The sequence below is a fragment of the Schistocerca americana genome, chromosome 9 (genome assembly GCF_021461395.2).
Source record: "Schistocerca americana isolate TAMUIC-IGC-003095 chromosome 9, iqSchAmer2.1, whole genome shotgun sequence".
Lineage (NCBI taxonomy): Eukaryota > Metazoa > Arthropoda > Insecta > Orthoptera > Acrididae > Schistocerca > Schistocerca americana.
Genome location: NC_060127.1, coordinates 142001568 through 142017991, shown reverse-complemented (window position 1 = coordinate 142017991; position 16424 = coordinate 142001568). Strand labels below are relative to the sequence as shown.

General features: G+C 38.5%; 1 protein-coding gene across 2 annotated transcripts in view; it reads right to left on the bottom strand.

The window, feature by feature from the left end:
• The window catches only part of LOC124551363 (BTB/POZ domain-containing protein 17), a 135472-nt gene that overhangs the window by 116268 nt on the left and 2780 nt on the right, over positions 1–16424 (bottom strand). The window contains exon 2 of one of the 2 annotated variants that reach the window (XM_047126398.1): positions 1934–2036. In XM_047126398.1, the coding sequence (XP_046982354.1) occupies positions 1934–2036 (103 nt within the window). Of the gene's footprint in view, positions 1–1933; positions 2127–16424 lie in introns of both variants that reach the window. The other variant, XM_047126397.1, reaches the window with a different exon arrangement.

Genomic DNA, 16424 nt, shown 5'->3' with positions numbered 1-16424 from the left:
ACAATTTCCCAGCCACCTAGGGTCCAACTGATATGGTCACCAGCCCAGGAGAGGCACTGCAGGCAACACTGTACTGTCAGCAAAGGCACTGGCATCGGTCATCTGCTGCCGTAGCCTATTAATGCCACATTTTGCAGCACTGTCCTTGTGGACATGTTTGTCATGCATTCCAAATTGATTCCTGCAGTTACTTCAGGCAATGTTCCTTGTCTGTTAGCACTGACAACTCTACGCAAATGCCACTGCTCTCGCTCGTCAAGTGAAAGCAGTCTGCCACTGAATTGTCTGTGGTCAGTGATGAGAGGTAACGCCTGAAATCTGGTATTCTTGGCACACTCTTGACACTGTGGACTGCAGACTATTGAATTCCCAAACAATTTCTGAAATGGGGTGCCCCATGCGTCTAGCTCCGACTGCCATTCCTCGTTCAAAGTCTGTTAATTCTCACCGTGTGGCCGTAATCATGTCGGAAACTTCTTCACATGAATCATCTGAGTACAAATGACAGCTACGCCAATGCAATCCCCTTTTATGCCTTGTGTATGCGATACTACCACCATCTGCATATATGCATATCACTATACTATGACTTTTGTCCCCTCAGTGTATACTTTCACTGCACATGGTCCCATCACTGGGAGTTAATCCCTGTATAAATAAATAAATAAAAATATTTCATAAACTATTTTCGGATGAGTAGTGCGTTGTGCGATGAATTATTACTGTCGATAAGATGTAAAACAATGAAGCAAAATATACTAAGAGATGCAATCACATTTGACTAGAGATTAGGAGCCAACTTGGAGATTTTTAGCAACATGTAAGTCAATCAAATGCTCGAAGTTTAGTGCTGTAACATTAGCAAACACAATTAGGAAAATTGGTATGGAAAATGCAGCAAACATTTATACCCAGGGAGAATATATTCAGGTAATTACCTTAAAACATTCTTCAATTATCTGGTGAAACTGACATGCGTTTCACAGACATCTTACTAATCATTGCATATGATGTACTTTTTGAAGTGTAAGTACTTCTCCACACCGCCATGTAATTAAACAAGACAATATTATGTTTTCAAATAAATAAAGAAATGACACAATGAATCCTTCAGTGACCACCCTACAATCATAAATATAATAGCTACTCCCACATAGGCACATAAAATTGTCTTGTGTGCATGTCTTTTAATTCCACATAAGCAGAAATTTCATTATTTTTTTTTTTTAATTATCGATGTATTCCTTTGAAGACTTAACTGCACAGAGACTTTGTTTGTGAGTGACACACTATGAATTCAAGCATCACCTCTTCGCTCATTTTAAGAAGTAGAGCAGTGAACCACCTACATCTAGAACAAGGAATAAAGACAAACTGAAAACCACCCGTGCACACTTATACAATGTGCCTGGTTCATGAAGCTCTGTTACCATCTGAAATGTGAATATTATCAAATGATCAATATTCAACCTCACAAGCACAGTATGTCTTGAAAATTACTGAGAATATTTTGGGACCATCAATATTTTTGCCATTGACAATGCAGCAATGTGTGCCCTTACTTAGACAGTCGGTATGTTGAAGGTTTGAGAATATTATAGAAGATGTGAGGGCCAATTTGGAGAATTTTTTATCGAAGAACTGCACACATTTGTTTTTGAAATAATATCTGTCACTGTTACTTATTGTCATATATAAATGCATGGACATGGACACACACACACACACACACACACACACACACACACACACACACACACAGAGAGAGAGAGAGAGAGAGAGAGAGAGAGAGAGAGAGAGAGAGAGAGAGAGAGAGAGAGAGAGAGGTGAAGGTAGGTTTTGGGCATGTGTAAACACTGCTAGAGACAGAATTATGGAACAGTGCTGAAGTCTCAGTTATGTCCAGGAATTATTTGAAAGCAGTCACACTTACTTCCACATCACCTGCTGCGAGGCCTTTGGAATTCGATGAACATGGATACCATGACCCAGTCTTCTTGGTCTTCAGCTGCTCCGGGGACCGAGACCGGAACATCCTGCCACGTGAACAGACACCCCTCTTATTCCCTTGCGGTATTAAGGTTCCATATTGGACTCTATACCGTCTCATATTGGCAGTTTAAGACCTGCAGTATATAATCAATAAAATGTTAGCTGTTAACAGCATGCCCATATTAATGACCAATAACTTAGCATAAAGCTAAAGAATAAGTGTATACTGTCTGCAAATCTACCATGCAGCTTACTTTAAATTTCGCAGAATATATTTATGATAGTTTAATTAATAACTCATATTCGTTGTTTTTAAATTATTAGTACTGTATTCTGCTCCAGGAAGTCATATTCTCGATCACTTACGTATTTACATATATAATTAGTAATTTTTTATAGTATTAGCTCAAGTACAACAAGTGAAATAATGGGCTGGAGACAGAAAATACTTGCAGGAAACTACAAACAAGTAACAAATTCTTTACAGCAATATGAGTTTTCACATCAAGATTGCAGTAATAAACAGAAATTCCTCTCTCAAGAAATCAAAGCAGTAATAGCCGGACAAACTAAAAAATTGTTCATCAGTAGATACATTAAGGGTAAAAGAGTGCTTATGGTGTCAACGGCTGTTGTCTTGCATGCTAATGATAGTAACAACTTGTGTGATGTGATGTGTTGTGGGAACTGAATACAACAAATTGCGAGTCAGTTGTCAATATGAAATTACAATGTGCATTTATAATTCTCTATGGTTCGTAATAAAATTAGGTAGTATTTTGATCAATTACATCAGAATTTAATCACATCATTGCAAAACTGAAAATACAACACACATGGAGTTACTGCAATGACGAACATATATCTTGGGCTACCCTACACATCCATATATTACAGCAATCTTATTTTCATGTTGAGATTCGTTGGCTTCACAAACTGACAAGCAAATTTCCACTTTCCAACCAAAAATTGGCTCGTCCTTACTACTGGTCAGTCTGTCAGCACATAGTTTTATTCCTTTCAGCAGCTAAATACAAAAACCAGTGACCAACCTAAAAATCCAGTAAAAGTTATTTTGGCACTCTCCATATTGAAAACAAACTTAACTGATTCATACCTTCTGCCAAAAGCAGTCATTAGATACAGACTTACTCATTGACTACTGTACACTATAACCTGGTTGCCTGCTACCACCGCCAGTGAATTGCCAATATCACCACACAACACAAGAACTGCCAATTACTGGAAGTACACTTTAGCCTAGATTAAATAAACACTTGGTACAGCTATTTACATTTCAGAACAATACCACTAACTACACTATTTCTGTAACAATTACCTCCTTACATTCCTGGGAGACAAAAAACTGTGTCACCAGTAAGTACAACACACAACATACTTAAAATAAATAACCACATTTGCAGCATATAAACTGCTGTCTTACGAATTTTCACTCTGAATCTCTCCACTACTTCCGGAGCAACCAGCAATTAATGATTCATGAGAAGCAGGAATTCTGGAAAAAATTTCATTACTCACATTTTCACTACATTGTATGTCCAGTAGTTCTGAATAGATTTCACAGACACCACTTCATTCACTGCATCTTCGCTGATGTTATTGCTATTGTCTCCATCCATTTCAGTTCAGTGGATTTAATTCAAATGATTTGCTTAAATAGTTATCAGTGAAGTACTCATGCAGCTCTTTAATAATTCTTCATGTTCCACAATTCTTGAATTTTACCCACTGCATTTTGTATTTTGTAACAAACTATTTACATAACTTTATGTCATCTGCCACTGTCAAATAGTGTGATCTGTGGTGTCAAAATTTGTGGATAAAAAACTTAGGTCAAGTTTGTTAAAATTCCTTTACTGATTACCGTACTAGTTTTAGCTCAATGACAGATCTCAAATACATGGAATATCATATAAGAGATGAGCAATAGCAAAATACATTTAATATTCAAACTCCCATTACATGAAACACATCAATAAAAATTATTACTTAATTCTGTGTGTATCAGCCACCAGGCATTACTCATCACCACCACCACCATCTGTTGAGCTGAATAGATCTTGTTGTCACGCACACATTGAAAAATTTTCTAGATCGTGATCAAAAATAAAAACATACCACTTATCCAAATATGCTTTGGCACGTCTTTATTTTTGTCACAACCTACGCATTTTTCAGCGTGTACATGACAATAAGAGCGATTCAGCTCAACACATTACGACAATGTGTAATGTCTGGTGGCAGACAGACATAATTAAGTAATAATTTTTACTGGAATGCATCAAATTATGTAAGTTTAAATATCAAATTAATTTCACTATTGTTCTCCTCTTATATGCTATTTTCTATATTTTTAATCTGAAGAGGGCTGCGCAATGAGGTGAAACTATCAATCAATAAAGGAATTTTAGTAACTGTGGTGCAAAAAAGAGACAGTCAGAGTTGCAACTAATATGGGTGTTTGTTTAGTAGCTGACCAGTTTTGGGCTACGCCCATTCTCAAACCAACCTATGTATAAAAGTAAAAATTACAATTTATCCAAACACATGTTTGCTTTAAATATGAGTGCAAAGCATAAATGGACAGCACATCACAACACTACATACCAATGTTTGCCCTATAAAATGTCTGACAAAATAGCAGTAAATGAAATGCATACATATGCGTATGGTCCCAAGTAACATTTGTTAACGAATTATACTGGTCAAATTGGAAGCTACTAGGAAACCTAAGGAAGGAGGGGGGGGGGGCTCTTTGTGCTGTGATTATTTTATTTTGGGAAAGATTGTTTCCATAGCAATTCACAGTCTTAAAAAAGAAGCAGTGTATGAAACAGATTACGTAACGTGTGTGGTACATACATACACCTTGTAAACGTGCTTATCTACATACACAAAATATGATGTAATACTAAGGTCCAACTTACAGATCCAAAGAGGGTAAGATCTACAAGCCATAAGGCATGAAAATGTCAATATGTCTTCATTGAATTACAACGCCGCATTGCTACATTGTGCCCTACATAGTGCTGCCATTCCATAGCACAGATGTGGCAAAGATGCCAAACATGAGTGCAAACCGCAAACAAATGTTTAAACAAAGTTTAAAAAACATGCCATTAAAAGATATCTACAAGCCTAGTTAATTTTTTACACTTTTAGATTAAAAATGGACCTGTCTATGTCATGCATAAAGAGAGATACAACAGTAAGATCACATGCAGAAGTAATTACATGAAATAAAAAGTAATTATCTAAAACAGTAACATCTGAGCAATCAATACAATTCCCATGATAGGAAGGGGGCTTAAAGGAAAGCAGGCGGTGGAAAGGAAAGCAGTATGGAAAGGAAGTGGATGAGCTAAAAGGGTTAGAATAGGACAAGAAAAGCTCGGGAGCGGAGGGGAGAGGGTGTGTGCGCGTGGTGGGAGGGGGGCGGGGTTGGCAGGAAAGCCGAGCCGGAAAAGGTGATAAGAGGGAGTCTAAATTGAGGATTCTACCGAAGTAAGGTGTAACGTTTACTTACAAATGTGCAAATTACTGATGAGCCTAAAATGTAAGCTATGAGTTACAAAAAACATTTTCCACAATTATATGGGGTGATCATAATTAAAGTTAAACTTTTTAGAAATAACACCACTGGTCAGAATGAGGTCAAATTGCAACGGAATATTATCGGAGAAGGGGGAAAACATAAGGCAGGAAAAAAAAAAAAAAAAAAAAAAAAAAAAAAAAAAAAAAAAAAAAAAAAAAAAAAAACCGTGAAAATTGATCAATAGATGGTGCTGTTATGACAGAATATGTAAATGAAAACACCTGTCATGCGCACGACCCATTAAAGTTGGTATATACACACTGAGTACATGGCTTTTCCTCCTTTTACATTTGCGACGTTTGCCATAACTGTCTCAATGCATGATCATGCTGTATTTGTAAAGCTGTATTACAAGAATAATGACTGTGCACACATCACTCTGCAGAAGTTCTGGACACTGAAGGGTTTGAAAAAAAAGCATTCGTCTGATGACTGCCATGGGTCTAGAGAAAATGATTCGAAAATTCGAAAAGATGGGTTCTTTTGGTGTGCAACCTGGTAGAGGGAGGAAACGAATTGATTTGATGTCAGTGGAAGCAATCGCCACAGCAATGCAGGAGGAGATGAGTGGCAGTGTGCAAATGTGTAGTGCACAGAGAACTGCCTAAACATTGGACATACCCGTGAGCACAGTGCATAAAATTCTATAAAACATCCTTCTTTGCTATCCATTCAAAATTAGCCATGTGGGCAAACTGCTTCCTGCTGAGCTGCCAGCAAGAGACCTTTGCTTTAGAATTCCTTGCTCACATGGAAGTGGACAATGATTGTCTGTGGAAGATTTTGTGGACAAAGCCCACTTCCATCTGACAGGATATGTCAATACACAGAATTTTCAAATATGGGCAACAGAAAATTCACACGCAAGTCAACCAGTACCACTTCATCCTGAAAAGGCCACTGTGTGGTGCAGGTTTACGGCATCATTTATCACTGAGCCATACTTTTTCGAAGAGACTGGTGCTTCTGGTCCTGTTACCTGTACCGTCACTGGTAAGCTCTATGAGTGTATTTCGCACAACCACATCATTCCAGCTCTCTAATAGCATGGATGTATAGATGGGATCATTTAGATGCAAGATGGCACACCTCCGCACATAGCAACTCCATTTAAGCAGCTGCTGTAGCACCATTTCGGAAATGCTAGAATTATCAGCCTCCATTTCCTTACAGCATGCCCGTCCCGATCACCTGATCATAATCCGTGTGACTTCTGGCTGTGGGGCTATTTGAAATATGTTGTGTTCAGTGTTCAGATTACAAACTTAGCTGCATTGAAGGCACACATTGCGCAACACATTCTGAATGTGACCCTAGAAACACTTCGATCAGTTGTGGAACATGCTGTTTCTCGATTTCAACTTTTTGCAGTGAACGGAGGACATCATATTGAACATGTTTTGCACCAGTCACATGGAATTTAATACTCCAATTTGATTGATGCTTTTTATGCAGTTTTTGGCCTAAGGACAGTTAAAAACCAATGTGATTGATGCTTTTTATGCAGTTTTTGGCCTCAGGACAATTAAAAACTGATGTGAGTGATGCTTTTTATGTGATTTTTTACCTCAGGATAGTTAAAAACCAATTTTTTCCATTTTATGAGAGATGACCTAGCCATGGTGGATGGGTTTGCATAGCTAACAGTATCACATCTACACACCCATGCACACTGAGTAATACAATCTGTTTAATGTCAGACGTACACCTTAGACATTGTTGTAAGATTCATTTGTCTTTTTAGTCAACCACTCTTAAATTATGATGCTTCCAGCACCATCTATAGCTGCATTTTGCAACTATTTATTTTTCTTCTGTCATACATTTTCCCCCTTCACCGGTAATATTCTGTTGCAATTTGACATCATTCTGACCAGTGGTGTTATTCCTACAGCAGTTTGAAAGTTTAACCCTATACATAAAATTATTTTTAGAAAAACGGTGTACCATAAAATAAAATGACTGAACATAATGGCTGGAATTTAACACTGCCAAGCATAGGCTGCTCCCACTGTATACAGGACAAACATTTCAAACTATATTGTAAATACCCGCAACACTGTGCGAGTACGAACACAAATCTTTTCAAGAAGGTATAATCCTGCCAAAGATAAGACTTCACAGCTATATAATTAAGTGATTAAAGTAAATAGCAAAATTATAAATAAGGAAAGACATAGGGAGCAGAAAGGGGAGGCTAAAGTGCAAAAGATTTCTAAGATGAAGATATAGCTTATTAGGGTACTATAAGTATTCAAAACTAAACAGGATATAAATGAGCATAAATTACAATCTGAATACAATGAATACATCAAACTGAATAAAATAGCACACTGTAGCAACTGCTACACAATCTAATGCGCATAAGCCATTCTCAAGGCTAAAAACATAATGACGCTTGGAAAACTAGATCATCTCAAACACTTCTAAAACCAATTCGTTTTAGAGAAGATGACTTCTTACTGAAAACTGATTCAACAATCAACATCCACCGAAGGTTTTCAAAGGTAACGAAGAGCTCTAAGGAAGTGGGCTGTAGCGTGGGTGTGGAGTTAAGATGGCGAGGAAGGAAAGGTGAGCAAAGGACAAGTAGGAAGGCTGAGGAAATTGCTGTTGCAACTGGCAGGGGGTGGGGGAAATGTGTTGGGGATGGGGGGTAACAAGAAGAAAAAGTTTTAGAAAGGGAAATTGGGTGCAAAGGGTGATTGGCAGCAGGTGGTGATTGGGGGGAATGTACGAGGGGCAAACATTCTATTCAGGGTGTACATAAAGTCTGGGAACACTTTCAATTATTTATTGCACAAGAACTAAACACTGTACAGATGTCACACATATTGCATTTGAAGAGAAACTCTGGAAGTTTTTTTTTTTTTACAAACATTCGATATGCAAACCATGAGTGACCCGGCAAATGTCAATACAGTAATCGAATTATTGCCATACACCTCCCAGCATGGCATCGTAAACTGTGGCAGTCATTTCCCATATTCTCTCTCGGAGCTCTGCTACATCACGTGGTAGAGGCGATACATACACCAGATCTTTAATGTGTCCCCACAGAAAAAAGGTACACGGAGTGAGAGCTGGTGATCAGGGAGGACATTTCATGAAACAGCTCGCTCCACACCTGATCTCAGCATGTTTGCAACTAGTGCTGACTATCAGCAAATTACCAAACTACGCTGTGGCGGTATACATGAAAACAAGCTTTCAGGGTTTATCTTCAAAATGACATATGTACAATACCTGTACAATGTTTGGTTATTGTGAAGTAAATAATTGAAAGTGTTCCCAGACTTTATGTATACCCTGTATAATTACAGAAATATGGATTATAGCACATTCCTGGAGAGAGCAAAGGATCCGTTAAACAAAAAGTCTACAAGTTTATTTTGAATTTGGTTCCTTGGGAGTGTATCACCTACTACACAGGCCAAACAGGTAGAAATTTTATCATCTGTTATAAAGAGAATTTTAACCCGAACAATAAGGCCACATTCAATTAGCATCTCCTAAAGGGGCACCATTCCATCGATTGTATAGATAGTACTTTATAAGTCAAGGATTATGCAACAAGGGGGATGCAGACGGTTGTCAGTGACAATTGGAAATTTTACTAACAAAAGAAAAGAACCTGATAAAATTCTAAACGAACAAGTAGATTTTCAGTTTAACAGATTCTTTACTCTCTTCATGAATGTGCTGTAATCCATTTTTCTGCAATTATTTAGAATGTTTGTCTCCCACTCCCCTCTCCTCATGGGCTCCCTATTCCCCCCGTGTTCCCACTTTCAATATGTCCTCTTTTCCAAAACTTTTCCTTCTCATTAGGAACCCCCCCCCCCCCCCCCCCCCAACTGCAACCCAATTTCCCCAGCCTTCCTGTTTCTCATTCTCCTCTCCCGTCCTTTCTTTAGGATCTCCCTTATCCTTTCTCTCTGCCCTCACTCACCACCGACTACGCCTGCCTCCTACCCGTCACTATGCAGCAATGCCCTTCCTCCCACATTAGGTTGTATACCAGTTGCTACAGTGGGCTATTTTATTCAATTGTATTTGAATTGTAATTCATGTTCATTTATATCCTGTATAGTCTAAATACTAACTGCACCTTACTTAGCTATGATCTTCATCCTAGATGTCTTTAGCACTTTAGCCTCCCTCCATCTGCTCCCTATGTCTTTCCTTTCTTATAATTTTGGAAAATTTAAAAAGGGAAATGGACAGGTTAAAGTTAGATATAGTGGGAATTAGTGAAGTTCGGTGGCAGGAGGAACAAGACTTCTTGTCAGGTGAATACAGGGTTATAAATACAAAATCAAATAGGGGTAATGCAGGAGTAGGTTTAATAATGAATAAAAAAATAGGAGTGGCGGGTAAGCTACTACAAACAGCATTGTGAACACAATATTGTGGCCAAGATAGAGACGAAGCCCAGGCCTACTACAGTATTACAAGTTTATATGCCAACTAGCTCTGCAGATGATGAATAAATTGATGAAACATATGATGAGATAAAAGAAATTATTCAGGTAGTGAAGGGAGACGAATGGAATTCGACAGTAGGAAAAGGGAGAGAAGGAAACATAGTAGGTGAATATGGATTGGGGGTAAGAAACGAAAAAGGAAGCCGTCTGGTACAATTTTGCACAGAGCATAACTTAATCATAGCTAACACTCGGTTCAAGAATCATAAAAGAAGGTTGTATACGTGAAAGAATCCTGGAGATACCAGAACGTATCAGATAGATTATATAATGGGAAGACAGAGATTTAGGAACCGGGTTTTAAATTGTAAGACATTTCCAGGGGCAGATGTGGACTCTGACCACAATCTATTGGTTATGAACTGTAGATTAAAACTGGAGAAACTGCAAAAAGGTGGGAATTTAAGGAGATGGGACCTGGATAAACTGAAAGAACCAGAGGTTGTACAGATTTCAGGGAGAGCATAAGGGAACAATTGACAGGAATGGGGGAAAGAAATACAGTAGAAGAAGAATGGGCAGCTCTGAGGGATGAAGTAGTGAAGGCAGCAGAGAATCAAGTAGGTAAAAAGATGAGGGCTAGTAGAAATCCTTGGGTAACAGAAGAAATATTGAATTTAATTGATGAAAGGAGAAAATATAAAAATGCAGTAAATGAAGCAGGCAAAAAGGAATACAAACGTTTCAAAAATGAGATTGACAGGAAGTGCAAAACGGCTAAGCAGGGATGGCCAGAGGACAAATGTAAGGATGTAGAGGCTTATCTCACTAGGGGTAAGATAGATACAGGAAAATTAAAGAGACCTTTGGAGAAAAGAGAACCACTAGTATGAATATCAAGAGCTCAGATGGAAACCGATTTCTAAGCAAAGAAGGGAAAGCAGAAAGATGGAAGGAGTATATAGAGGGTCTATACAATAGCGATGTACTTGAGGACAATATTATGGAAATGGAAGAGAATGTAGATGAAGATGAAATGGGAGATATGATAGTGCGTGAAGAGTTTGACAGAGCACTGAAAGATGTAAGTCGAAACAAGGCCCTGGGAGTAGATAACATTCCATCAGAACTACTGAAAGCCTTGGGAAAGCCAGTCCTGACAAAACTCTACCATCTTGTGCGCAAGATATATGAGACAGGTGAAATACCCTCAGACTTCAAGAAGAATATAATAATTCCAATCCCAAAGAAAGCAGGTGTGAAAATTACCGAACTATCAGTTTAATAAGTCACAGCTGTAAAATACTAACACAGATTCTTTACAGATGAATGGAAAAACTGGTAGAAGCCGACCTCAGGGAAGAACAGTTTGGATTCCGTAGAAATGTGCCAGGGGTAAAATACAGGGAGCGAAAGGCTATTTACAATTTGTACAGAAACCAGACGGCAGTTATAAAGAGTCGAGGGGCATGAAAGGGAAGCAGTGGTTGGGAAAGGAGTGAGACAGGGTTGTAGCCTCTCCCCGATGTTATTCAATCTGTATATTGAGCAAGCAGTAAAGGAAACAAAACAAAAATTCGGAGTAGGTATTAAAATTCATGGACAAGAAGTAAAAACTTTGAGGTTCGCCGATGACATTGTAATTCTGTCAGAGACAGCAAAGGACTTGGAAGAGCAGTTGAACGGAATGGACAGTGTCTTGAAAGGAGGATATAAGATGAACATCAACAAAAGGAAAATGAGGATAATGGGATGTAGTGGAATTAAGTCGGGTGATGCTGAGGGAATTAGATTAGGAAATGAAACACTTAAAGTAGTAAAGGAGTTTTGCTATTTGGGGAGCAAAACAACTGTTGATGGTCGAAGTAAGAGAAAATATAAAATGTAGACTGGCAATGGAAAGGAAAGCGTTTCTGAAGAAGAGAAATTTGTTAACATCGAGACTAGATTTAAGTGTCAGGTAGTCGTTTCTGAAAGAATTTGTATGGTGTATAGCCATGTATGGAAGTGAAACATGGACAATAAACACGAGGGCTATCCACAAAGTACATTACGTTTTGGAATTAAAAATAAATAAAGTATTGGAAATTTTTTAAATTATATACAGATGAAAGCCACACTTAAATACTACTTTTCTACATAGTAGCCATTTAAATTAAGGCACTTATCGTAGCGATGGACGAGCTTTGAAATTCCTTCGTCGTAAATTTCTGCCGCCTGCACCTTCAACCACGTGGTTACCTCTTCTTTTGGGACAGAAAAGGTGTGATTTTTGTGGATTTTCTGGTAAGAGGCACTACAATAAACTCTCAAAGGTATTGCCAAACTCTGCACAACCTCAGAAGAGTAATACAAAACAAGCGCAGGGGAAAGTTGGGCTCAAAGATCTTGCTGATTCACGACAACGACCGTGCCCACACGGGAAATGCCACTTGTGAAGTTCTCTAATCTTTTAAGTGGGAGTTGTTTCCTCATCCGCCGTACAGTCCCGACCTGGCACCGAGCGACTTCTACTTACTCCCAGCAATGAAGAAGTGCAAAATTGTTAAGGCTTTCGTGGCCACTTGTTGACAAACTGCCTATTGGCTTCCGTCTCGGGTTCTTCGGCCAACGTTCCAGTTCACCACCGGCAATGGAGAGTGAAGCTTTGACAATGCCAGCCACTCGTGCTGGCGAAACGTCAGAAAAATCATTAGATGAACGTCGGCCGAAGAACCCGAGACAGAAGCCAATAGGCAGTTTGTCAATGAAGAAGTGGTTGGCTATGCAGCATTTTGATGACGACGCACAGCTTCAAGAAGAGGTAACCACGTGGTTGAAGGCGCAGGTGGCCGCATTTTACGACGAAGGAATTTCCAAGCTCGTCCATCGCTACAATAAGTGCCTTAATTTAAATGGCAACTATGTAGAAAAGTAGTATTTAAGTGTGGCTTTCATCTGTATATAATTAAAAAAAATTCCAATACTTTATTTATTTTTAATTCCAAAACATAATGTACTTTGTGGATAGCCCTCGTAGTTTGGACAAGAAGAGAATAGAAGCTTTCGAAATGTGGTGCTACAGGAGAATGCTGAAGATTAGATGGGTAGATCACATAACTAATGAGGAGGTATTGAATAGAATTGGGGAGGAGTTTGTGGCACAACTTGACAAGAAGAAGGGACCGGTTGGTAGGACATGTTCTGAGGCATCAGGGGATCACAAATTTAGCATTGGTCAGGCAGTGTGGAGGGTACAAATCGTAGAGGGAGACCAAGAGATGATTACACTAAGCAGATTCAGTTGGATGTAGGTTGTAGTAAGTACTGGGAGATGAAGAAGCTTGCACAGGATAGGGTAGCATGGAGAGCTTCATCAAACCAGTCTCAGGACTGCAGACCACAACAACAACACAATTTTATTATTTACTTTTAATCACTAACGGTGTAGTGTGGGTGCCTCTTACTAAGTCTACTTTTGGTAAGACTATGCCTTCCAGAAACATTTGTGTGCTTACTCATTCAACATTGTGGGCATTCACAATACTGTTTGGAATGTTTGTCCTATATATGCCTTGAGAGCAACTTGTGCCTGAAAGAGGTAAGTCCCAGTCATTATGTTTTGTCATTTTACTTCATGGTATGTATACTGTTTTTCCAAAAATATTTTTATGCATAATTGTGGAAAATATTTATGGTAATGCATAGCTTATATTTTATATGGTATATTTATCAGTGGTTTGTGCATTTGGAAATAAACATTGCAGCTTACTTTGCTAGAATCCTCGATTTAGACTCCCCCTTGCCACCTTCTCCTATCTCCTTCCTCCCCCCGTTTCTGAGTTTTGCCCGCCATATTCAAACCCTTTCATCACACCCTGGGAGTTGTATTGGATACTCGGATGCTAGTGTTTGTATAATTACTGTTTATTTTATGTAATTAATTCTGCAGGTAATCTTACTGTCGTATCTCTCTCTATGCATGATACAGACTGGTCCATTTTTAATTCAAAAGTGTAGAAAATAACTATGCTTGTGCATGTCTTTTAATGGCATATTTTTTTTAAACTTTGTTTAAACATTTGTTTGCGATCTATGCTCATGTTTGGCAACTTTGCCACGGAATGGCAATACTATGTAGGCTACAATATAGCAATGCTGTATTATAATTCTATGATGACGTATTGACATTTTCATGCCTTATGGCATGCAGGCCTTACCCTCTGTGGATCTGTATGTTAGGGTTTAGTATTACATCGTATTTTGTGCATGTACATAAGCACACATACAAAATATATGTATGTGGCACATATGTTATGTAATAGTTTTGTATCCTGCTTGTTTTTCACGATTGTGAATTGCTTGTTTTTGAAGACTATGCACTGCTATGGAAACAACCTTTCCCGAAATAAAAGAGTCATGGCCCAAAGAGGGCACCATCTCCCCTAGGTTTCCTAGTAGCTTCCAACTTGACCATGGCTAGAAGAGGACACCATCTTCCCTAGGTTTTCTAGTAGCTTCTGACTTGACTAGTGTAAATTGTTAACAAACATTAGTTAGGATGGTATGCATCTGCATGGATTCTGTTTACTGCTATTGTGATAGACATTTTACCTGGCAAACATTGGTATGTATTGGTTGTGATATGCTATCCATTTATGCTTTGCAGTCATTAAACAATGTGTTTGGATAAATTATAATTTTGACTTTCGTACATAGGTTGCTTTAAGAATGGGCGTAGCCAGAAACCGGTCACTGACTAAATAAACATACATTTTAGTTGCAAATCTAGGCATCTCTTTTTGCATAACAATCTAAAAATGAGTTGCTGTCCCACTCTAACAGCACGCTGGAGTTATGCAGATTTTAGCAATCCTGACATGATCTTTATCCACAAATTTTACATATTTTTTCATGGTATCTATAACATGGGTGGCCGTGGTCTGGCAAATAGAGTACCGTACTTGATACTGGCAATGGAGATACCCCCTCTGCCCCCCTCCTCAAGTGCCGTGACACACAAAAGGCTGTGTTATGCACACTCTCTGGCCAAATGCCAGTCCACAGGCTGAGTGTCACAGGCTTGGCTTGACTTCTTTTTATATATATATACTTTGCATAAAGTTAGTACAAGAACCTTAAATTTTAGGCAGTCTCTTCAATGAAACATTTGTTAGTGCTGTTTACATTATACATATGGAAATACGGAAGCGTCCGATCCCACCTATCTGCTTTGACCCATGACGTCACAAATATGGCGGAAACAAAAACAAACACACACACTTTCCACAAGAAGCCTAATGACACTAACGGGACAAGTGCGAGAAATGGGGCGTTTTGGGTGGGGGGCAAACTAAATATAAACAAATTTAGATGCCTTGCGTAGCTACAACGTGTAAGTGAAGACAGCCATGCATGAATACCCACCCACCTCCCCAGGGGTCGTAACCCCTGCAACCCATAGAAGATAAAGATGCTTCAGTAGCTGATTAGTGTTTTTTGTCTTTTAAAAAAAAAAAAATCTCACGGGATAGAACGAACAGATCAGAAAGATAAATATAATAAACTAAAACAGAAATTCGAGGAAACAGATAATTAAAATAAGTAATAAGTGTTTTTAAATTAAGAAAAAAAAAAAAATCTCACGAGATAGAATGAACAGATCAGAAAAGTAAATAAAATAAGATAAAACAGAACTGGAGACAGCCACACTCAAACCAAACTCCGCGCCGTCATGACGTCACACACGACAACACCCTTACGTCACGGGTCAAAGCCGACGCGTTGGATCGGACGCTTCTGTCGACCCATACATATTTATAAGAAATACTGACCCATCAATGCCAGGAGCATAAATTATTCGCGCTACTGTACACTTACTAAGATTTTTTAAAGCACATTACTTAAGTCTACTATATCCATAACTACAGAAATAAGCACATTACTTAGTATGTTTTTTAACTACTGAAAGAAACGCTCAAATTCACTGATTACAGGTATGCTCAAGTTTCTAATCTTTAAAACATAAATGACCCATTTTCACAAATGCTGGTCTCAGAGCTTGTGAAAACTTTCACATACTTTTCAACAAGATGCCTCCTATGGCACATATTCCAACAATGGTGAGGCAATCTGGAAAGGTACGAACTGAAGTTCCATGGACAAAGTCACAACTGTGGATGAAGTTTAGCTCCATCTGGCAAATGAAATTTTTCAAGGAAATTACTCTGGAATTTGCCTTCACTGGTCAACATAAGTGACAAGAAGGTAAATTTCAGTATGTCAATCAAAATGTCATTTTATTCAAGATATACCAAACATGAAGAAAATATGGGAGAGATTTGGAATAAAAATTCTCCATCAGAGGCAGCAAGAGACTTGGGCTAGCACCTGAACAGAATGAAGAATGT